General features: G+C 41.7%; 1 protein-coding gene across 4 annotated transcripts in view; it reads left to right on the forward strand.

Annotated features, from left to right (window-relative positions):
* The window catches only part of SRPK3 (SRSF protein kinase 3), a 261,895-nt gene that overhangs the window by 78,571 nt on the left and 159,377 nt on the right, over positions 1–23,947 (forward strand). For all 4 annotated transcript variants that reach the window (XM_073600335.1, XM_073600334.1, XM_073600332.1 and 1 more), the window contains exon 4: positions 17,615–17,723. In XM_073600335.1, coding sequence (XP_073456436.1) covers positions 17,615–17,723 — 109 coding nt within the window. The remainder of the gene's footprint in view (positions 1–17,614; positions 17,724–23,947) is intronic.

Below are 23,947 nucleotides of genomic sequence, written 5' to 3' on the forward strand. Positions count from 1 at the left end.
GCAACTCTTTATGTATATAAAAGACACCCGTCCACAGAATCTTTTTCTTCCATTCAAACCCACCATTGTGGGCAAGACCAAAGAGCTGTCAAAGGACGTCAGGGACAAGATTGTAGACCTGCACAAGGCTGGAATGGGCTACAAGACCATCAGCAAGAAGATTGGTGAGAAGGAGACAACTATTGGAGCGATTATTATTATTATAGTGGAATATAATATTATGATGGAAGAAATACAAAATAACCATCAATCACCCTCGGTCTGGAGCTCCATGCAAGATTTCGCCTCATGGGGTAAGGATGATCATGACAAAAGTGAGGGATCAGCCCAGAACTACACGGGAGGAACTTGTGAATGATCTCAAGGCAGTTGGGACCACAGTCCCCAAACCATTGGTAACACAATACGCCGCCATTGATTGAAATCCTGAAGCACCCGTAATGCCCCCCTGCTCAAGAAAGCATATGTACAGGCCCTTCTGAAGTTTGCCAATGAACATCTTAATGATTTGGAGAAGGATTGGGAGAAAGTGCTGTGGTCAGATGTGACCAAAATAGAGTTCTTTGGCATTAACACGACTTGCTGTGTTTGGTGGAAGAAAAATGCTGACTTTGACCCTAAGAACACCATCCCTACAGTCAAGCACAGAGGTGGAAACATTATGCTTTGGGGCTGTTTCTCTGCTAAAAGGTACAGGTCGACTTTGCCGCATTGAGGGGCCAACGGACAGGGTCATGCATTGTAAAATCTTGGATGAGAACCTTCTTGCCTCAGCCAGAACACTGAACACTGAAGATGGGTGATGGATGGGTCTTCCCAAAAACTCCGCCAAGGCAACAAAGGAGTGGCTCAAGAAGAAGTACATTAAGGTCATGGAGTAGCATAGCCAGTCTCCAGACCTTAATCCTATAGAAAATGTATGGAGGGAGCTGAAACTTCAAGTTGCCAAGCGACAGCCAAGAAACCTTAAGGATTTAGAGATCTGTAAAGAAGAGTGGACCAAAATTCCTCCTGAGATGTGTGCAAACCTGGTAACCAACTACAAGAAATGTCTCACCTCTGTGCTTTCAAACAAGGTTTCTTCACCAAGTACTGTTTTGCTTGAAGATCAAATACTTATTTTACTCACTGAACTGCAACTCGATGTATAACATTTGTATCATGTGTTTTTTCGGTATTTTTGGTTGATATTCTGTCTCTATCATTTAAAATACACCTGTGATCAAAAATTATTGACCCTTCATTTCTTTGTAAGTGTGTCAAATTGTGAGAGTTGCTCCTAATGTACAGTATGTGGTCGCTCATGAGTTGCACAAGTGGAGATCCATCCATGGGCAGCATAAAGCAGTATTAGACCTATATTTTGGGGTAGGATACACTATACAGTGGACTTTTTACTTTGTAGTTTTTTTTTTACTTCACATCAGAACTTGTTGCATTTATGCACTTATATATTACAGGTAGCACTTTACATACAGTGGGGACGGAAAGTATTCAGACCCCCTTAAATTTTTCACTCTTTGTTATATTGCAGCCATTTGCTAAAATCATTTAAGTTAATTTTTTTCCTCATTAATGTACACACATCACCCCATATTGACTGAAAAACACAGATTTGACATTTTTGCAGATTGATTAAAAAAGAAAAACTGAAGGGGAGATGGGCGGAGCCTAGCGGAGCAGACATGCATTGTTAGAGCTCCACACCGCTGAGGAGAGAAGAGAAGGACAAAGCGGAGCCTGCAGGCTCAAAAGGTATCCATTTGAACCTTTTTGCCCCTGGGAACAAACTGTGAAAGTTTGGGCAGGAAATATGGTACTGGGAGGAAACCGTGGCAGAAATAAAAATCACCTCACAAAGAGCTCACAGGCACTCACTGCAGCTGAAGCAGCTCCAGTCACCTCACAAGATACAGCATCAGGGCGCTCTCACAGACAGAAAATGTCACAGCAAGACTCTCCATTTGAGTCAGATACAGAACAAATCCTCTCACAAACTTCTCCACAAGCCTCCTCAGCATCCCCAGTAATATTATTACAATTTGAAAAGATGCTTCATAAGGCTTTAAAGCAAACCTCAGACCAAATAACAAAAAGCCTAACCAAAGAAATAAGAGAGCTGGGAAACCGCACCGCAGCCTTAGAAAAAAAAATGAATGAAATTGAAATTACAACCCAAGAAAATATAACAGAATTGGAACAATTAAAAGAAGAGAATTTAATACTTCAAACTAAGCTCGAAGATTACGAAAATAGAGCCAGACGTTCAAACTTGCGCATAAGGGGAATACCTGAAACTGTGACAGACCTGCAATCTACTATTACTGCTCTATTACAAGAACTAAAGCCAGATATCCCTATTGAACGTTTAGAACTGGACAGAGTACACAGAGCCCTCACAGCCAAAAAGAAAGATGGACCCCCACGTGATATAATCACAAAATTTCATTATTACAGAACGAAAGAACAATTACTAATTGCTGCAAGAGAAAAAAAGGAACTTAAATTTCAAGGACACAATTATCAAATTTTTGCTGACCTATCCCAACTTACTATTACTAAAAGACGATCCATGAAACCCCAACTAATGGAACTGCAATGCCACAACATTATGTATCAATGGGGCTTCCCCTTTTCAGTCAGATTTAAACACCAAGGTACAATTTACAGAAGCAGATCAGCAGATGAACTACAACAAACCCTTTTAAAATTAAATCTGACAGAATCCACAAGCAGCAACTCTCCCACACGCAGAAGAATGGCATCATCTTCACCTTCAGGCAGCACCCAGAAAATTCCAGAACAAAATGGGAATCATCATTCTCACAAAAGAGGCCGTTATGCCACATCATCCATGGACCAAGAAGATTCAATGGACTGACATCCTAATTCCTGATATCTCTTCATTTATTATACTAAGAGATGGTTCTCTATAAAAAACCTATATTTATAACTGAATGTAACTGCATTCTGATAGTCACACACTGTGTGGGATCATGTTACATTCCAGTTATATTTCTTATTGCTTCTGATTCATATAGCCTTAGAATATATAAGTGAAATAAGGAAATTCTTGTTCAGTTATATATTATCAGGTAATAACAATAGATTTATTACTTTTTAGGACAAATATGTTCAATAATCCAGAAGTAATGGAAGCTTTTTCTTTTTTTTCTTAAAACAAATATATTATTACCTAACTAGTTCCTAGAATTATGTTTTTGTTTATTCTAATCTGAAGCAATACAACCTCAATTTTATGAGTTAACATATCTAAACAGTTACATATGAATAAAATATGTAATTGTTTACTCTAAAAGGGTTAAAATCCCAAAATAATTCAAACTATCTTCATCAATACCAAAGTCATTAACAGTACCTTTCTAACTGAATTATTTAGCCTAGGGCAAGACTAACCATATACAACCACCCTGGAATAAATAATTTCAACAAAAACTATATTCTGCACTCCAATTAATGAAACATCATTTTGATGTCTTTTGACATAGCACTTCTCTCCTGTAAGCGGAAGATCCGTATACCCCCATTAGCCCTCCTCATTCTCCCAACCATATTATGTGGGAGTGTGACGAAGGCACTTATTCCCCTGAGAGAGATATTTATTCTCTTTCACGGGTAAATTGTGATTACTTGCAAAAAATAAGTTATACAATGTATCATCTAATCTCATATGTTTTTTGTTTACTCTTTCTCCAGAATTCACTGGTTTCTTTTCTATCTTTTCATCTCTTCAGTCCACACAGGTTGATCTGTGCAGTCAGCTCTGCATAACAAAAAGTAAGTCAAAACTATTTGATCTGTTGCCATGGCACCACTGAATATACTTTCCCTGAATGTTCAGGGAATAAATGTCCCTCAAAAAAGGACCAAAGCCTTCCGTACTTTCCATAACAAGAAGGCTCACATAGTATGCCTCCAAGAAACACACTTCACCAAAGATTCTACTCCAAAATATATTTCTCCTTTTTATCAACAAATTTACACGGCTTCTGCCTGTACCAAGCAAAGGGGAACTCTAATTGCATTTCACCGATCCACACCATTCACCTTATCATCAGAAATTAAAGACCCAGAAGGTAGATACCTGATACTCATGGGTTATATAATGGATACAGCAATCACGGTGATTTCCTACTACGCTCCTAACAAACAACCTACACCATTCCTCTCACATATATTACAAGTGATTAATACACACAAAATAGGAACAGTGATAATGTGTGGGGATTCGAACCAGGTCCTCCTCCCATTTCTAGATAAATCACCTTTTACACCATCCAAAATAACCTCTAGATTACCTTTTTCTCAACTTCTTTCCAAATACAATCTGGTAGATTCGTGGAGAGAAAGTAACCCAATGAAAAAGAAATTCACTTATTTCTCGCACCCTCATCAAACCTTCACCAGAATAGATCATATTTTTCTAACAATAGGAATGTTACCAGAAATTATTGCATCAGATATAATTTCCGATTCCGTGGTCTGACTATAATGCAGTATACACTACTATAGCCTCAGCCATACCAAAAGCGCATGACCCAACGTGGTACTTACCGGACATAATGCTCAAACACCCACTACATCAGATGGCCATTGAACAAGCTTTAAAGGAATACATATCAATTAATAATACAACAGACATCTCCCCAATAACACTGTGGGAAGCTCATAAGCCTGTCTTGCGTGGTACAATACAAAGACAAATGGCACTATTTAAACGGGAACGCAAAAATTCTAGCAAAAAACTAGAACTCAATTTTAATGCAGCCTACATATCATTCCAAGATAATCCATCTCAGAGTACAAAATCTCATCTGGAAAAATCTAGATTGGAATACGATCTATTTCTCACTGAGTCAGTTGATAAATCCCTCAAACGCTCCAAACACAATTTCTACATGAATACAAACAAACCAGGTACATATTTGGCTCAGGCATTAAATTCAACTAACAAATCTTTCAAACCAATACGTTTGAAATTATCAAAAAATGTTTATACTTGTAATCCAGTTAAAATAGTCCATAAATTTCACTCACATCTCGCAACTTTATACAAGACAAACAATGAATTTAATCCTACAGAGGCTGAATCCTTCTTCTCAAAAATAACCTTACCTGAGTTATCTCAGAATCAAAAAAGCAGTTTGGATGAGCCTATAACTATAGATGAAGTTGCTAACGCCATAAAAGACCTAAAACTTAACAAAAGACCAGGCCCAGACGGCTACTCGGCTTTATACTATAAAACATTCTCAGAAATACTCTCTCCCATTCTCACTGAAACTTTTAACAAACTTCTAGATGGACATTCTTTTCGGCAAGAAACACTAATGGCAATTGTTTGTATGATCCCAAAACCCCTTTCTGATGATACTTCCTGTGTGAATTATCGGCCTATCTCTCTGTTAAACCTTGATATTAAATTATTAGCAAAAATAATAGCAAAACGCCTCAATAGCACTATAGGAAAATTAATACATAGAGATCAAGTAGGCTTCATGCCAAATAGACAGGCAGGCGATAATATACGCAGGGCAGTGTTATTGGCACATATTGCTAAAAAACGGAAAATCCCTTTATGTTTTCTATCTCTCGATATTAAGAGGGCATTTGACACAGTATCCTGGCAATATATGCAATATTCATTACAAAAATGGGGTTTTGGACCCCACTTTTTAACATGGATCAAAGCATTATATAATAAACCCAAAGCCTATATAAAATATGCTGGATACAAATCTGATGCCTTTAATATCGAAAGAGGTACCCGACAGGGTTGCCCATTATCTCCCTTATTATTTGCCCTTCTACTCGAACCCATGGCCCAATACATCAGAACAAACCAAACTATAACTGGCATTGAAGTAGGAGGTATCACACACAAATTATGTATATTTGCAGACGATATATTACTTTTTCTATCATCACCACAGGTCTCTGGTTCTAACTTAATACCAGCTCTTGATGGATTTGCAGCCCTATCCGGCCTTATGATTAATCCTAAGAAATGCCTAGTGTTTAATATTTCACTGACAAACATGGAATTGATCCCGGCTAGGGCTGCACTCCCATTCACATGGGCAGAAAAATCAATCCCATATCTTGGAATTCATTTAACAGCATCTCATTCTGACTTATTCTCAACTAATTATCCTCCTGTATTAAGACAGATCACAAATCTAATAAAACAATGGTCGCAACTTCCTTTATCCTGGATAGGGAAGATTAATGCAATCAAAATGACTATTCTACCCAAATTGCTTTATCTATTCAGAGTCCTCCCTATTCCAATTCCTTCCTATTTTTTGAGAATAGTACAAAAAAGAACAACTTCGTTTATATGGGGCTCTTCTAAACCACGTATACCTATACACACACTACATCTTCCCAAAAATAAAGGAGGCCTGGGATACCCTAATTTTACTAACTACTACAGAGCAGCACATTTGGCCAGTCTGTCCAAATACCATGCAAAACAGGAAATCCCATTATGGGTATTTATAGAGGCTTCAGAAAATGACCCTCTATTAATATCAAACTTATTATGGCTTGATCCTAAAGACCGCTTTAAAATTCATAATCCCATAACTAAACACTTCTTATCTCTCTGGGATAAACTAAAAACCAAATATCTGTTACAATCTCCACACAATCCTCCTTTCTTTTATCAGAAATCCGGCCTTTTATCCGGCATGGATCTACCCAAATTCTTTTAAAGCTTGGACAACATCAGGCATTCAGACACTAAATGACTTCATAGCATCTAAATCATTCCTTTCATTCCCATCGCTTAGAGAAAAATATGATCTACCAAACTCTGAGATATTTAGATATCTCCAAATCAAAAATTTCTATACACCATTCCTAAAGGGGGATACACCATTATCCCAATTATCCATTTTTGAATCAATCTGTACAAAAGATCCATTTGCTAAAGGTACAATTTCATCACTTTATAATCAATTATATGGAGTAGCAAATCTTAATAGACCCTCTTACGTTCAGAGGTGGGAGGAGGACCTGGGACGAACTTTAGAAGACAGGGACTGGTCTAACATATGGCTCACATCTAAGTCATCTTCACCCAACATCTTAGCACTGGAGACAAATTATAAAGTCCTAACTCGCTGGTACCTTGTACCCGCTAGAGTGGCAAAATATTCACCTAATACCTCAGCTCTTTGTTTTGGAGGATGCCCAGAAATAGGCACACATTTACACATATGGTGGACGTGCCCAGTAATCCAAACCTTCTGGAAGGAAGTCTTCGTGATTGCATCTAAAATATTTAAAAAAATAATACAACCAGATCCATGTATAACTTTACTTAATCTAAAACCGGAATGGTTAACACTCTCTCAATTCAAACTTATGATCCAACTAATAACGGCTGCAAAACAAACAGTGGCCAAGGCATGGAAATCTCCTACATTGGTACTAGCAGAAACAATTCACAGAATGAATAATACAATGTCCCATGCTAAGATGGTAGCCATCGACCAAAATCAAATTCCAAAATTTGAAAAACTTTGGCATCCTTGGATAAAACAACAGTTCCTGTCAAATTTCAATGACTCTGTCCTGTTGCCATGGTAACAGATTAAATGACTTACAGAGACACTCATTCTAAGGCTTCAAAGAGAACTAAAAAGAATAATAAACTGACGAGTGGGACAACCTTGTGGACCATACCTCTACCTTTCTACCCTTTTTCTTCTTTCTCTTTCCTTTTCTCCACCTTACGATTAAAGCTCATTATCAGAATTTATTTGACCTATATACACTCTACCTGTAAACAATATGTATAGTAGGTATAAATCATTTAAATACCTACAAAAGTAACTAAGGAAATGATATATATCTTTAATTTAGGTTTACGTGAACCCAATGTTTAATATTTGAAATTTCATGATATTTACCTGTATAAACCCTACTGTAAAACAATGAGCTTACTTTATAGATCCTTGTAAACTTACTTTATGTATCTTTATAATATTGTATACTCAATAAACTTCTTTTGACAAGGAAAAAAGAAAAACTGAAATATCACATGGTCCTAAGTATTCAGACCCTTTGCTCAGTATTTAGTAGAAGCACCCTTTTGATCTAATACAGCCATGAGTCTTTTTGGGAAAGATGCAACAAGTTTTTCACACCTGGATTTGGGGATCCTCTGCCATTCCTCCTTGCAGATCCTCTCCAGTTCTGTCAGATTGGATGGTAAACGTTGGTGGACAGAAATTTTTAGGTCTCTCCAGAGATGCTCAATTGGGTTTAAGTGAGGGCTCTGGCTGGGCCATTCAAGAACAGTCACAGAGTTGTTGGTGAAGCCACTCCTTCGTTATTTTAGCTGTGTGCTTAGGGTCATTGTCTTGTTGGAAGATAAATCTTCGGCCCAGTCTGAGGTCCTGAGCACTCTGGAGAAGGTTTTCGTCCAGGATATCCCTGTACTTGGCCGCATTCATCTTTCCCTCGATTGCAACCAATCGTCCTGTCCCTGCAGCTGAAAAACACCCCCTCAGCATGATGCTACCACCACCATGCTTCACAGTTGGGAGTGTATTGGACAGGTGATGAGCAGTGCCTGGTTTTCTCCACACATACCGCTTAGAATTAAGGCCAAAAAGTTCTATCTTGGTCTCGTCAGACCAAAGAATCTTATTTCTCGCCATCTTGGGGTCCTTCAGGTGTTTTTTTTTAGCAATAAAGCCCCGACTGGTGGAGAGCTGCAGTGATGGTTGACTTTCTATAACTTTCTCCCATCTCCTGACTGCATCTCTGGAGCTCAGCCACAGTGATCTTTGGGTTCTTCTTTACCTCTCTCACCAAGGCTCTTCTCCCCCGATAGCTCAGTTTGGCCGGACAGCCAGCTCTAGGAAGGGTTCTGGTCGTCCCGAACGTCTTCCATTTAAGGATTATGGAGACCATTGTGCTCTTAGGAACCTTAAGTGCAGCAGAAATTTTTTTGTAACCTTGGCCAGATCTGTGCCTTGCCACAATTCTGTCTCTGAGCTCTTCAGGCAGTTCCTTTGACCTCATGATTCTCATTTGCTCTGACATGCACTGTGAGCTGTAAGGTCTTATATAGACAGGTGTGTGGCTTTCCCAATCAAGTCCAATCAGTATAATCAAACACAGCTGGACTCAAATGAAGGTGTAGAACCATCTCAAGGATGATCAGAAGAAATGGACAGCACCTGAGTTAAATATATGAGTGTCACAACAAAGGGTCTGAATACTTAGGACCATGTGATATTTCAGTTTTTCTTTTTTAATAAATCTGCAAAAATGTCAACAATTCTGTGTTTTTCTGTCAATATGGGGTGCTGTGTGTACATTAATGAGGAAAAAAAAATGAACTTAAATGATTTTAGCAAATGGCTGCACTATAACAAAGACTGAAAAATTTAAGGGGGTCTGAATACTTTCCGTCCCCACTGTATATATTGAACATTCAAATCAGTACCTTCCCTCAAGGAGCTTGCAATCTAAGCTTCCTAATTTACATTCACACATACTTAAATTAGACAGGAGCCAATTAACCTGTCAGCATGTCTTTTAAGTGTGGGAGGATGCCATTGTTTATTGAATTTATAAAAGCACAACACATTGTTTGTTTATGTTTAGTGTGGGTATTGGGTATTCAAATATCAGTGAGTGCTACTGTTACCTTCATGTATTTATTTTTTGTTTGGTTTACACTAACCACAATTTGTTATTTTTGGTTTTCCTACATGACTGTACGACAGAAGATGGTTTCTGTTGAACAGAGAAGAGTACACACACACACCGAATGTTGGCCAGTTCCTGCTGAACCGACTTACTTTTGGTATGTGCGTGCCCGGTTTTAGTCCTTTATTTTTCAGCTGCTTTAGAAGACCAAGCTGTCCAACAAAAGTGGCAGCTAGAGTGTTGAGACAAACAATTGTAATACTGACAAAAAGGCAGCTTTTATTTATTAATGTAAAACCTTTATCCCTAAAGGAAATAAAAAAAAGCTGTTGCTATCCTTTTTTAAAAAGTGGTGGTTGCAACTTGGTTTTAACTTGTAAAGTTAGTCCATGTAAACCTTCTAGTCCAGCTAACTCTACCCTCTCCCCAGATTAGATCTAGGATGTGGTGGTCAACGAATATTCGATCTCTACGGTCACCGAGGTACAGCTTGGAGTGTCCACTGAAATAGAAGAGGGCAAGGGGGAGCCCTTATAGTGTAATAATAAGCCCAAAAATTGTGATAGCTGGCTCAAAAAGTTCAGCAATTGGGAAAGAAAATAAATTTACATCTGTTGAGGCTGTGGTCACCCTAAAAGTCAACTTACGTGGTCACCTTCCACATATGCAGATGGAGAAAACCCTGTCTCCACAGAGCTGTTGATTGTTTGTGTCAGGGCTGGCTCAGCCCTTTCTTCTCGGAGCTGGCCGCTCAGCTGTCGGCTAATTGCCAGCTCTCATCTCTCTCCACATTTAACCAGCTGTTGTGGATCTGCTCGTCAGTCCCGCCTACTTAAAGATTTCCAGCTCGCTTCATTCCTGCCTTCGCCTTGGTCACATCACAAGAAACCATCTCCTGCGTTCCTGTTTAAAGACTGACTTTGCTGACATTCCTTCTGGTTCCTTACCCTGCTTTCTGTTCCTCTACTTGGATCCCTGACTTCTGGTCTGGCTGATTACCCAATCTGGTTACTGAACTCTAGCTTGGCAGATTACCCGATCTGGTTACTGAACTCTGGCTTGGCTGACTACCCGATCCGGTTACTGGACTCTGGCTATGCTTTTACTACGCTTACTCTATTTACCTTTTTATTTTTATTAATAAACAAGTGTGATTTTACTGTACTTCTGTCTCGGTCTGGTTCATGGTTCCTGATAGTAGTTGCTGAAGGCCATGAATTCAGAAGATACAGTCAATCAACTTGTTGGTAATATTTTTTCCAAATTGGATGAGCAAGATCACCGCATGGATCAGTTTGCCATGGCATTACAAATGCTCCTGAATCCCACGGCTTACCTGGAATTCCCCACTGTGGCTGCTCTGGTACAACCTTTGTTGCAGGCCGTCCCTGCTGCTGCGCCAGTCTCTGTGCAGGCACCCGCCTTGAGTATTACCTCTATAAGAGGTATGTCTGGTTCCTCCCCACTTCCCCAGCGATTTGGGGGTGATCCAGTTCATTGCAGAGGGTTTCTCAACCAAGTTGAGATATACTTTGAGATGCTGCCCCAGGTGTTTCCCACGGACAGAAGCAAAGTAACGTTTGTGATATCTTTGCTTTCTGAGGGAGCTTTGTCCTGGGCTAACCCTCTATGGTAGACGCAAAAACCTGTTGTCTTGAGTTACCCTGCGTTTGTGGCCTCCTTTAAAAGGGTATTTGACGTTCCCGTACGCTCCGCTCCCGTTTGCCATCCTCATTGACTTCAGACTCAGAGAAAGACTTTCTTTTAGGGAGCGCTTGCAGAAGCCTCCTGTACGCTTGCCTCCAAGCTTTGCAGTCCCACTCCTGACTCCCTCACCTCCCATGCCTCCTGGTACCGAGTCGGTCAGTGAAGATGAACCCATGCACTTGGGCTTTACGCATCTCTCTGCGGATGAGAGAACCTTTAGGAGGAGGGAGAGATTGTGCCTTTATTGTAGCCAGGCAGGTCACTTTTTGAAGTCTTGTCCTACCCATCCTGGGAACACCTAATCCTTGAGGTCCTGTCATGGACAGACCTTAGGTGGTGTTGTGTCGTCCCCAGTTATCCAGAAGGATAAGCCCCTGGTTTCGGTCACCCTTTCTTGGGCAAAGTCATCTATCGAGATACAGGCTCTAATCGACTCTGGGGCTGCAGGCCTGTTCATTGATGCTGCCTTTGTATCAAAGCACTTGATTCCACTGCAGCTGCGTGACACTCCACCTGCCATTGAGGCTCTTGACGGGAGACTTCTACAGCCTGCCCATGTGACTCATGAGACGGTTCCGTTGTCCATGGCCGTAGAAGCTCTTCACCATGAGATAATCCAATTCCAAGTGATTTCCTCTCTTAAGTTTCCGCTGGTTATTGGTTATCCCTGGTTACAGAGGCACAACCCCTCTTTTGATTAGCTCCGTGCTGAGGTTCTCTCCTGGTCATCACAATGCAATGAAACATGCTTCCGGAAGGTAGCCAAGGTCCTGTGTACCTCTTCATTCTCCTCCCTGCCCGAGGAGTACCGTGATTTTAGCGATGTCTTTGACAAGGTCAAACCAGTAGTTTGCCTCCACACCGGCCGTATGATTGCGCAATTGACCTTCAACCTGGTGCCACTCCCCCTCATGGCCGGGTTTACCCTTTGTCGGTCTTGGAGAATAAAGCCATGAAGGAGTATGTTGTAGACGCACTTTCTCTGGGTTTCATCCGCAAATCCTCGTCTCCTGCTGGTGCTGGTTTCTTCTTTGCGAAGAAGAGGAGCGGTGAACTGAGACCTTGTATTGATTATAGGGGTCTCAATCGTTTCACGATTAAGAATGCCTACCTGATCCCGTTGATTACAGAGGTATTTGACCGCCTCAAGGGAGCCACGGTTTTCACTAAGCTTGATCTGAGAGGGGCTTACAATCTCGTGAGGGTTAAGGAGGGCGACGAATGGAAAACTGCGTTTAATACCAGAACAGGCCATTATGAGTATCTCGCAATGCCTTTTGGCCATTGTAACGCCCGGCAGCTTTCCAGGAATTTATTAACAATGTCCTCCGAGATTTGTTGCAGTTATGTGTGGTGGTTTATCTCAATGATATCCTCATATTTTCCAAAACCCTGGAGAGCCACCACACAGATGTCTGTCGTGTGCTTCAGAAATTAAAGCGGAGCTCCACCGAAATGTTTTTTTAAAAGTCAGCAGCTACAAATACTGCAGCTGCTGACTTTTAAAACATGAACATGTCCAGGGCACCCGCGATGTCGGCACCCGAGGCCGAACCGTCTCTCGGTCCTCAGGTGCTGCCGCCTCCATCTTCGGGAAGGGAATCAGGAAGTGAAGCCGTGCTGCTTCACTTCCCGGTTCCCTACTGCGCATGTGTGAGTCGCGCAGCGCAATACGGCTGGTCCCTGTTGTCTCTGGGACCCGTGTGTTTCCCAGCAGACAGCGGGGAGGGAACAGGATGTGGCGTAAATAACCGCAGATTCTGCGGCTATCTACGCCGGAAGTGGGTACAGATACCTGTAATATACAGGTATCTGCACCCCCCTCCCCCCTGAAAGGTGCCAACTGTGACACCGGATGGGGGGAGGAATCCGATGAGTGGAAGTTCCACTTTTGGGTGGAACTCCACTTTAAGAGAGAACAATCTCTATTGTAAACTGGGGAAGTGTGAGTTCCATCGGGAACAGGTTAAATTCCTGGGCTATGTCATTTCCACTGTTGGTTTTTCGATGGACCCAGAGAAACTTTCGGCAGTCCTATAGTGGCCTCGACCCATGGGGTTACATCCTCTGCAGCATTTTCTGGGTTTTGCCAACTATTATCGGAAGTTTATTCATAACTTCTCGTCTCTGGTCAAGCCCCTGACCGATATGACCAGAAAGAACGGTAACCCACAGAGTTGGTCTCCGGAGTCCATTAAGGCCTTTGAAAGTCTCAAGGCTGCCTTTGATTCTGCTCATGTGGGGCACATCCTGATCCTACGTTACCTTTTATCCTTGAGGTTGATGCTTCTGAGACTGGTGTTGGCGCCCTTCTGTCTCAACCTCCTACCTCTGAGAGTGCTATGCATCCTTGTGGCTACTTTACCAAGAAATTGTCACCTGCTGAGTGCAATTACAAGATTGGTGACAGAGAGCTGTTGGCAATCATTTTAGCCCTGAAGGAATGGAGACTACTTTTCGAACGCTGGTTCTCATTCTTACTGACCATAAAAATCTCACATTCTTGTCTGAGGCTAAATGCCTCTCTCCCAGAAGGGCGTGATGGGCTCTTTTCTTGTCAAGTTTCAATTACATTGTCTCATTCTTATCCAGCACTAAGAATGTAAGGGCTGAAGCCTTGTCACGACAATTTTCCTCCACTTCCAAGTTGGAATCAGTTCCGGTTCCTATGATTCCTCCTGATCGTATTCTTGCTACGGTTCGCACCAGTCTTACTTCTCCTTTGGGTGACAAAATTCTTGCTGCTCAGGTCGATGCTTCTCCTGAGGAACCTTGTGACCGCTGCTTTGTCCCAGAGTGTCTCCGTACTGCCATGCTCCAGACTTCCCATTCTCCCAAGGCAGCTGGCCACCCTGGGAAGATTCGACTCATTTGGGCCATTTCCCAACAATTATGGTGGCCTAGTCTACGTGCTGATGTAACTGCCTTCACTGCTGCCTGTTCCATGTATGCTCAGAGTAAGACTCCACGACACCTTCCAGTGGGCCTCCTACAACCCATACCCAATGGAGAGAGGCCCTGGACCCACCTGTCTATGGATTTCATTGTGGAGTTGCCCATCACCCAAGGCAACACAGTTATCCTTATGGTGGTTGACCGGTTATCAAAGATTTGTCATTGTATTCCACTTAAGAAGTTGCCCACTTCTAAGGAACTGGCTTCCATTTTTGCTCGGGAGATCTTTCGCTTTTATGGGCTACCCAGGGTAATTGTCTCGGACAGGGGTAGTCAGTTTGTGTCCCGGTTCTGGCGAGCCTTTTGTGCACAGCTGGGAATTCAGCTTGCTTTCTCCTCTGCGTATCACCTGCAGTCTAATGGGGCTGTAAAACGAGCCAAGCAGTCCTTGGAGCAATTCCTACGTTGCTATATTTCTGACCATCAGAACAACTGGTCAGACCTATTACCATGGGCAGAGTTTGCTCACAACAGTGCTTTCAATTCTTCTTCCCGATTGTCTCAGTTTATGGCGAATTATGGTTTCCAACCTTCCATGTTGCCTGACACGTTTGTTCTGCAGAGTATTCCTGCGCTAGAGGAGCATCTCCGTGGTCTTTGTTCCACTTGGTCACAAGTCCAGGAGGCTTTGCATCATGCTAATGATAGGTACAGACTCCATGCTGACCACAGACGCCTGCCTGTGCCTTCTTACCAGGTTGGGGACAGGGTCTGGCTGTCATCTCGCAACCTCCAACTTCGTATTCCCTCACTGAAGTTCGCAACTCGGTTTATTGGGACTTTCCGTATACTTCGCAGGATTAACCCAGTGGCTTACGCGTTGGACCTTCCTCGTAGTATGCGCATCTCAAATGTGTTTCATGTCTCCTTATTGAAACTGTTAGTCTGCAACCGCTTTACCATCTCGGTGCCAAGTCCTCACACTATACAGGTTGAGAACCATGAGAAGTATGAGGTACAATCCATTGTTGACTCCTGAAGGTTCCCTGGGCGCATACAGTACCTGGTGCATTGGAAGGGGTACGGTCCAGAGGAACGCTCTTGGGTCTCATCCTCGGACGTACATGCTCCTGCCCTCCTCCGTGATTTCTATAGATGTTTTCCCCTCAAGCCTGGTGGTCCTCCGAGGTGGAGAGGTTGTTGAGGAGGGGGGTACTGTCAGGGCTGGCTCAGCCCTTCCTTCTCGGAGCTGGCCGCTAATTACCAGCTCTCATCTCTCTCCACAGTTAACCAGCTGTTGTGGATCTGTGCGTCAGTCCCGCCTACTTAAAGATCTCCAGCTCACTTCATTCCTGCCTTCGCCTTGGTCACATCACAAGAAACCATCTCCAGCATTCCTGTTTAAAGACTGGCTTTGCTGACATCCCTTCTGGTTCCTTACCCTGCTTGCTGTTCCTCTACTTGGATCCCTGACTTCTGGCCTGGCTGATTACCCGATCTGGTTACTGAACTGTGGCTTGGCAGATTACCCGATCTGGTTACTGAACTATGGATTGGCTGACTACCCAATCCGGTTACTGGACTCTGGCTATGCCTATGCTCTATTTACCTTTTTATTTGTATTAATAAACAAGTGTGATTTTACTGTACTTCTGTCTCGGTCTGGTTCATGGTTTCTGACAGTTTTCTCCTGATTTCAAGGTGGTCCCACTTCTGGATCCTCTGCAGAGTTCTCGGGTGGGTGTGTGAAATTGGTAAATTACAAGAGGTTTAAAAAAAAAAAAACAGTGGTGATCCAGTCAACAGAGGCACTGGGGGTATAGTTTGATTAAACACATAGAAGTATAAGACCTACCACCGAGGGTCAGGGTTTTTTTTTGTTAATCCTTCAACCTTCCCGCTCTCACTTCACCCCCCCCCCCAAATTTTTTTCTCACTTAACTTCATTTCCCCTATTTTCCCAGTATTAGTTTCTTCATCACCCTTGAGTTTCTCCTTTGTCATATGGTTACCCCCCCATGCTATACAAAACTTAGTTACACGGAGTTCCACAACAAATGCACAGGTGATTTGCACTTACTGTATGACTCAACTGTTTACTACTTTATCCAATGATTTATCCAATGTTGTATTTGTCATTTTGAGTTGTTATTCCCTCTAATGTCTTTTTATAGTTATTTTGGGTATTGTGTACAACCTAAAATAAATAACTATTAAAAAAAAGAAATGTAAGACCAGTTAAAAATATAACGGAGTAGGATATATTAGATTAAAGAGTGGTGGTACATATGGTCAAAGAACTGAAGAGCAACAAATATATTTATTTTGTAGTTTATTTCAGTCCATATAACATTTATAAGTACTGTTTGGGTGATGCACAAACTCTACAAAATGCATAGCACTTGGGTTACAGCAGTGGACTAGTAATCAGCTTGAAAGGGGATTGGCAAACTTCTTTGCCACAATGGTGAGTGCCAGTTGTGGTATGGTGAGCAGTCTTTCCAAATCTCTATTTAGGTAAGGGGTAGCTCACTGAGTATACCAGCAGAGGAGAAAGGCAATACTGTGATGCAAAAATAAAAATAACATTTCTAAATTAACTTACTGGAGAGAATATGTTGTCTTAAGATCGGGCTGAACGTGTAGAAGCAGGGCGGGCGGTCTTCGTCACCACTAAAAGTCCCAGCTCATCCTATGCCCAAAGAAATAGAGGGAGCGCACTGCTCACAGGTGACCCATGAAGACCTCTGCTGCTGTGTCATCCCATGCCCAGTTTACCAGACCTTTTGACCATATGTTCCATTATTTTTTATCGTAATTTATCCTACTAACCTAACATCAAATTTTTAACTGGTCTTGCAATTCTATGTGCTTTATGAAATTGTTCCTGCAGACATCAGTAGCTCACCCTGAGCTGAAGTATTGGCAATTTGTAGTCACTCATGAACCACGTTTTTTGATGCAGTCAAGAAGCTTGATGTTCATTAAACCAGATGACTCCGACCTATTCTTAAGCTATGACAATGGATGCCTCTGCCGAACGGACCACTTTTGGACCATTCGTCAGAGGCATCAGTCTGAAGCCAGAACCTCTATTATTAGGTGCTTTCTATGCAGAGTTAAAGAAACTTATATGGAGTGATTCTGTGGATGATATCAATCTAGTGAAGTTTACAAACTGAGATTTTTTAAAGAGCTATATAAAACAGTAGGTGATCCATCTTGTATCTAGCTCTGACCCTTTGCTACAACAAGAAGTTTGTTAATGCAGAGTATTATATTTAGTCCATATGTTTTTTTTCCTTTCTTCTGTTTATAGGAGGATATTACCCAGTAAAAATAGGAGACCTCTTCAATGGCAGATATCATGTTGTCCGAAAGTTGGGCTGGGGTCACTTCTCCACCGTCTGGCTTTGCTGGGACCTTCAGTAAGTGGATTCTGGTTGCTATATTTATAACATTGATCCCTTTGCTACCAACAGTATGTGATTTGTAGAATATACTTTGATTACATTCGGGCTAATTTTAATTAGAGAGAAGAAAAGTGTCTATTTTACCTATGACTGTCATATTTTGATGCAGTTTAGAAAGTACTTGACACAAATGCTGGCCACACAACATTGTATTTTTAGGCAATTACAACCAGTTATTGATCAGAAAACAACTAAGCAGATGAATGTAATCTACCACCAATAGTCTCAGGTTTGGCGCTGGGGAGGGGGGGGGGCTTGGGTATGCTAAACCACCCCCAAAAATTCTGCTAGCACACCCATGGCACCTTCAGTCATCAACCAACATGTCAGAGTCTGCATTAAGGTTTTCCCCCAATCATTAAAAATGCATTAGCAGCAATGACAGATGGGGAGTCAAGGACTTAAAGGCTAAGGTCACCTTTTTTTTTGTAAATTCCAGCTCCCCTATGCACCAATATAGCATTCATGTACTTTTTTTGAAAAAATATCAACACTTTCCATCAAATTTACAGACATATACCCACATATACCTTACTGTCCACCATCCATGATTCAAAACGTATCTATTGCTTCTGTCTTAAGGCCATACAGAGTGTAGGTCATGACACAGGAAGGAGTTGACCAACTGATCTCATTAGCACACACCCTACATCATCCACCCACCCACTCACAGCTGCACATTTTTTTAAATGAAATGCAATCAATCAGTGATCACCGTTCTCACTAAATACACAATCAGTTTGTATAGTGTATGGCCATCCTTATACAAGTACATAGAAGGGAGTGGACATAAACACTCAGCTGTCAAGCCCCTTCATATCTCTGCATAGCGGGAACTCACATTCCCACATGCATTTTTTTTTTTTTAGCAAGGTGGGGAGGCGTTTTGGAGCATTTTCACTTTTCACACATAGGGCAGCCCATCCACCTGAATGGGCCAGCCTACATGCAACAATCACCCCAAAGAAGCTTCAGAACTATTTTTAGAGCGGAGCTTGGTGTGTTTTTTTCTGCAATTTTTGGTGCAACACATTTCTAAAATGCAAGGAAATGCACAGATGTAAATGGAGCTTCATTGTTCTTGTGTTATCGCACCAATTTCACTTTAAGGCCCCATTCATCTAGCATAGTGGAAGTGAACATTTTGTGTCTCGTTTTTCCTGTGACACGCATAGGGTAGCCCGTTGGTTTAAATGGGCTGTGCTATATGTGGCTTATGGGACATGTTGACATTTTGTGGGTTGCGTGTTTTGCAGCATTTGCCATTTGTTTTTTCACATGCCAAAATGTGTTTGCTTCTGTGTTTGGTGTGTTGTTAACCAATTAATGGAACTGAAAGCACAACTAGTAATTTTAGGTGTATGAAGGTGGCCATACACTATACAGTCTGATTGTACAATCTCCTTTAGATCTGCCATCAATTATGTAATGCAAGGGCCTGCCTGATTGTATACAGAGTGATTGGCTAGATAGGGGTTTCCTCCTATTATATAAAGGAGATTGTACAATTAGATTAGAATTCGGTGCGCAACGACTTTTATAGGCATGGGGTGTGGTCACCGGGTGATGTCATCTGGTGACCCTGCCCCTTATGATGTCACCGCCCCATCATGCCCCGGGCGGTGACATCATAAGGGGCGGGGTCACTGGATGACATCACCCCCGAGGACTTTCACTCTGGAGCGGTGCGCTGGCAGGACGCTGAAAAAAGTCCTGCTAGCAGCATCTTTGGAGCGGTGAAGGAGTGGTGTATACACCGCTCCTGCCCATTGAAATCAATAGGGCAGTGCGGCGCTTTGTGGGCAGTTTTAACCCTTTTTCGGCCGATAGCGGGGATTAAAACCTGCCCCGCTATCGGACGAATAGAGCCGCTAAAGCGACAGTAAAGCGGCACTAAAAATAGCACCATTTTACCGCCGATGCCGCCCCCGCCCCAGTGTGACGGGGCCTTTGGCCTCGTACACACAATCTGAAAATCAGAAGGGAAAACTCATAAGACAAGCTGTCTGCAGATTTTCGGATCGTTAGTACGGTGCTTTCGACAGCCGATATGACTTTTTCGTCAGACAAAAGCTGGATGTGCAGACTATAAAATTTTTGCCGGATGTGAACTCAACATCCGAAATTCTGATGGTCAGTACAGAAATCGTCACACAAGAGTCAAAAGTACAAACACATGATCGGCATCAAGGAACGACTGGGAAGAGTTCGGTCTGGTAAACTACTGTTCGTAATCTAGAATTAACATTCGTGACGCGGCAATTGATGAAATGTTGAACTGCAGCACACATTCTCATCTTCTTTAATGGGATAATAATGAAGCTGCTTTGCTGGTGATACTGATGTCTTTATTATTACTAACACAAAATCAGCAGAAGGCACCCAAAGGGTGGCGCTTGACAAATGAACTTCTTCTTTATACTCTCATAGTACGTCACTACATTCGTGTTTGTCAGACGACAATTTGTGGATAGTTAGTATGCTAGACAAAATCCTGCACACACGCTTTTGACAAAAATCAGACGCTCGGTCGTACAACAATCAAACCGTGTGTATGAGGCCTTAGACAGCACACTACATGACAGTAGGCATGTTTCTCTCAAGTCGGTGGCTTCAGTGCTCTAGTGCACTAGTGTGTTAAACAAGCTCTGAAGGCTCAGTGCATGTGTAATATCCAAGAAACGAATTTCTGCTCTGACAAAATGCCTACATTTTCTAACTTTCATTTCCCCAAAGCTTGCCACAATACCATGTCACATATTAAAATCCAAGGGGGTGAGTGCAGTTTAAATTGCTGGAAATTTACATTCTTTGCCAGCTTCTTTAAAATAAAAAACAGCATGCACACCCCTCCAAAAGGACCACCAAAATAAATATGTTGCAGTTTTCTAGTCATTAGATGTGGCTGTATTAGTTTTCTTTTTACAGCTTTTTTCTCTCTGTTTTTACCTGGTGATCGGGCCAGTAACACACCTCCTGTAACACACCTCTGCCCTCTGCCTATCCATTTTAATGCATGTGCTTCCACTGTGGAGGCTCTCAAAATGTATAGTTAGGACTGCAAATAATACTGGGTGCTGTGAAGAGGCTCTGCAGCTTACGAATGTATTTGCAAATGTGTGCAAACTAAACCCCTGTTTTTAACGCATACTGTTAGATAGGATCATTTGGTTGGTTGCAGACTGGTCAGTAAGTAGAGCTGGGAATTCTCTTTGGTTTTGTTTGACATGCGTCACCCTTCAATGTGCTCTTTGCTGCAAAGGCCAGTAGCCATTTGTTTGTACTGTTGGAATACTGGTGAGGGGATGCACTGGACACCTACGCTGCCATTGTGCTATATGTCCAATGTACCCATGTGCCTTTAAGGAGATGTGGGCTTCCTCCAGGCTGACCTGCTCTCTGCCTATCTATTACAATGCAGACAATACTGGGGTGCCGTGAAGAGGCTTGGCAGCTTACGCATGCATTTTCTCATGAGTGCACACTAAACCCCTGTTTTTAACGCATACTGTTACAGGCTAATTCGGTTGGTGCAGACTGGTCAGTAAGTAGATAATACAAAGTTAGTGCAGCGCAATAACAAATTATAAATTAAAAATTAAAAGTCCTTAAAATCTCATGGACAGTGCCAATAATCTTGATGGAACACGCACTGATGTAGTTCTTCACAAGCACCAATGATATTCAAACCAATAGGAAAATGCGCTTACTGGACGTGATGGACCTCTAAATTATAGGAGTTCAAATAAGCCTGGTTCACAAAGGATTGGTAACGGCCTGGATCTCTTTAAGAATACCAAATTCGTCAGTAATCACATACGAGCTGGAAACAGTGAGTCAAATCACTCTGTAGATTCCTTGTTACAATCCTCAGTGCGGTGTGTAATGAAGTAGTATCAGGTGAGATTCCCCAAAAATAGAGAAAAGGAAGATCCTCTAAGTGTATACTGTTTAACAGTTTATTAAAAATTCCAAAGCAAAATCATATTTCAAACAGTGCTACAGCGCGACTTGAAAAAACAAAGCAGTTCAATGCAATAAGGTAATCCAGTAAGAACCCAGACTGTTCGCGTCCGAACAGCTGAGAAGGCTGCGGGTGAGGTCACAGGTAAACTCCGCCCCCGTACGCGGCGTTATGTCCACACGGACTTTGTCAGCGAGGGTGGAGTTTGTGAGCCACCCTAGCTTCTAAAATAGCTGCCGCCTGTCACCAGGGAGTGTTGGGTTCCTGGAAACGGAACCCGCTCAGCAAATGCAAGAACCGCTATATGGAGACACCAGCCCCGGACATGGCGAATACCAATTAAAAAGCTAATGTAAAAAAGGAGAATAATGGCGGCTTTAAATCTATCACAAAGAATTCAAATTAGATAAAAGGAAATTTAAATAAAAAACCTTCAATTATACTTTTCTAAAGGATTTCTTTAAAATAAATGTATGTACAATTACCTGTGTGCACCCGCAGCATTCTCTTACAATAGGTAAAATCTAATATACTAAGTATAAAAATATAAAATATTGAAAAATTCATTATGATATAGCACAACAAGAATTTATAAACCACATATTAATAAATAAATGTGCATGGCTAAAACCCCAAAATAACTGTTTATTTATCCGAGATAAAACAGTTGAGGTCGAATTCAACATTCAATCCTCTTGGAACAGCTACCCGTGTCTCATGTATCCATAGGAATTCTCTCTGGCTAAGCTGCCTAATAAAATTGCCACCTCTCCAATGTTTTGTCACTTTCTTTATCCCCCAAAATTGAAGTTTTTTAGGATCTCTATTGTGACATAACCTAAAATGTTTAGACACATAATGTGTCTTGAGGCCTCTTTTGATATTATTTACATGCTCACCTATGCGAATTCCCATAGGTCTAGAGGTTCTACCGACATACTGGAGACCGCATTCACACTGGAGCATGTAAACTACCCCCACAGTATCACAGGTGATTAAATTCCTAATTTGATATGTTTTATCAGTAGCAGTAGCTATAAATTCTTTCCTCCTTTTGAGATTAAATTTGCATTGCTTACAAGCTGGACATTTTCCACAAGAATAAAAACCAGACATAAAAATTAAAAATTCTATTTCCCCTAATCACAGGAGGATCCACCACCCCAGGGGCTATAATGTCCCTTAAGGTAGGCGGTCTCCTGTAAACAAATCTAGGGCGAGCTGGGAGAGTTGGACCTAGTACATTATCCTTTTTTAGAATATCCCAGTGTTTAAGAATGATTTTTTCTACCTTTTTGTATTGAATATTGTAATCCAAAATGATCCTATATTGAGGCGCATTTTGGTCAATACTTTTACTTTTTTTAGAATCTGCTACCAAAATCGATCGATCAATGGTACCCACTTTAGCCAATTCCTCCGATATGTGTGCCTGAGTGTAACCTTTCTGTACAAACTTCTCCGCCATAACATTGGCTTGCGAGAAGAAATCACTATCGAGAGAACAGTTACGCTGAAGGCGAATGAATTGTCCTCTGGGTATGTTAAGCAACCATGAATTATGATGACAACTGTCTAAGGGAATGTAACCATTCCGGTCTGTTGGTTTACAATAATTCCTGGTTCTATAAGCACCATCATATTTAAAAATTTCTAAGTCAAGGAAGGCTATGCAGGAAGCATCAGCATTCCAAGAAAGACAAATGTTTTTGGTATTGCCATTGAGCCTAGACATGAATAATTGGAGGCTGATGAGGTCACCCTCCCATATCATGACTAGGTCATCAATATATCTTTGGTAACAGACCAGCTGTGCCGGTCTACTACCAAAGACAAATTCCTCCTCCCAGTGTGCCATGAAAATGTTTGCGACACTCGGCACAAACCGAGCGCCCATGGCAACACCGAGTGTTTGTAAGAAGAATTTTCCTCCATACCAAAAATAATTTCTGGCAAGGCAAATAAAGGATTGCAGCTGAGAAGGGAGATCAGATTTGCCTAAAGCCCATTGTACAGATTGGACGACATCATGATGTCCAATAATCATATACAATGAACCGACATCAGCTGTCACCAAAAAACTGTTATTCTTAAGTGGCAGGTTTTGAACTATTTGGATAATGTGTTTAGTATCCTTTAAAAAGGCCGTGGTGGTAGATACTAAGGGTTTCAAAAAATAATCAATATATTGCCCCAAACGCGCAGAGACCGAGTC

The sequence above is a fragment of the Aquarana catesbeiana genome, linkage group LG09 (genome assembly GCF_042186555.1).
Source record: "Aquarana catesbeiana isolate 2022-GZ linkage group LG09, ASM4218655v1, whole genome shotgun sequence".
In the NCBI taxonomy this organism is placed as follows: Eukaryota; Metazoa; Chordata; class Amphibia; order Anura; family Ranidae; genus Aquarana; species Aquarana catesbeiana.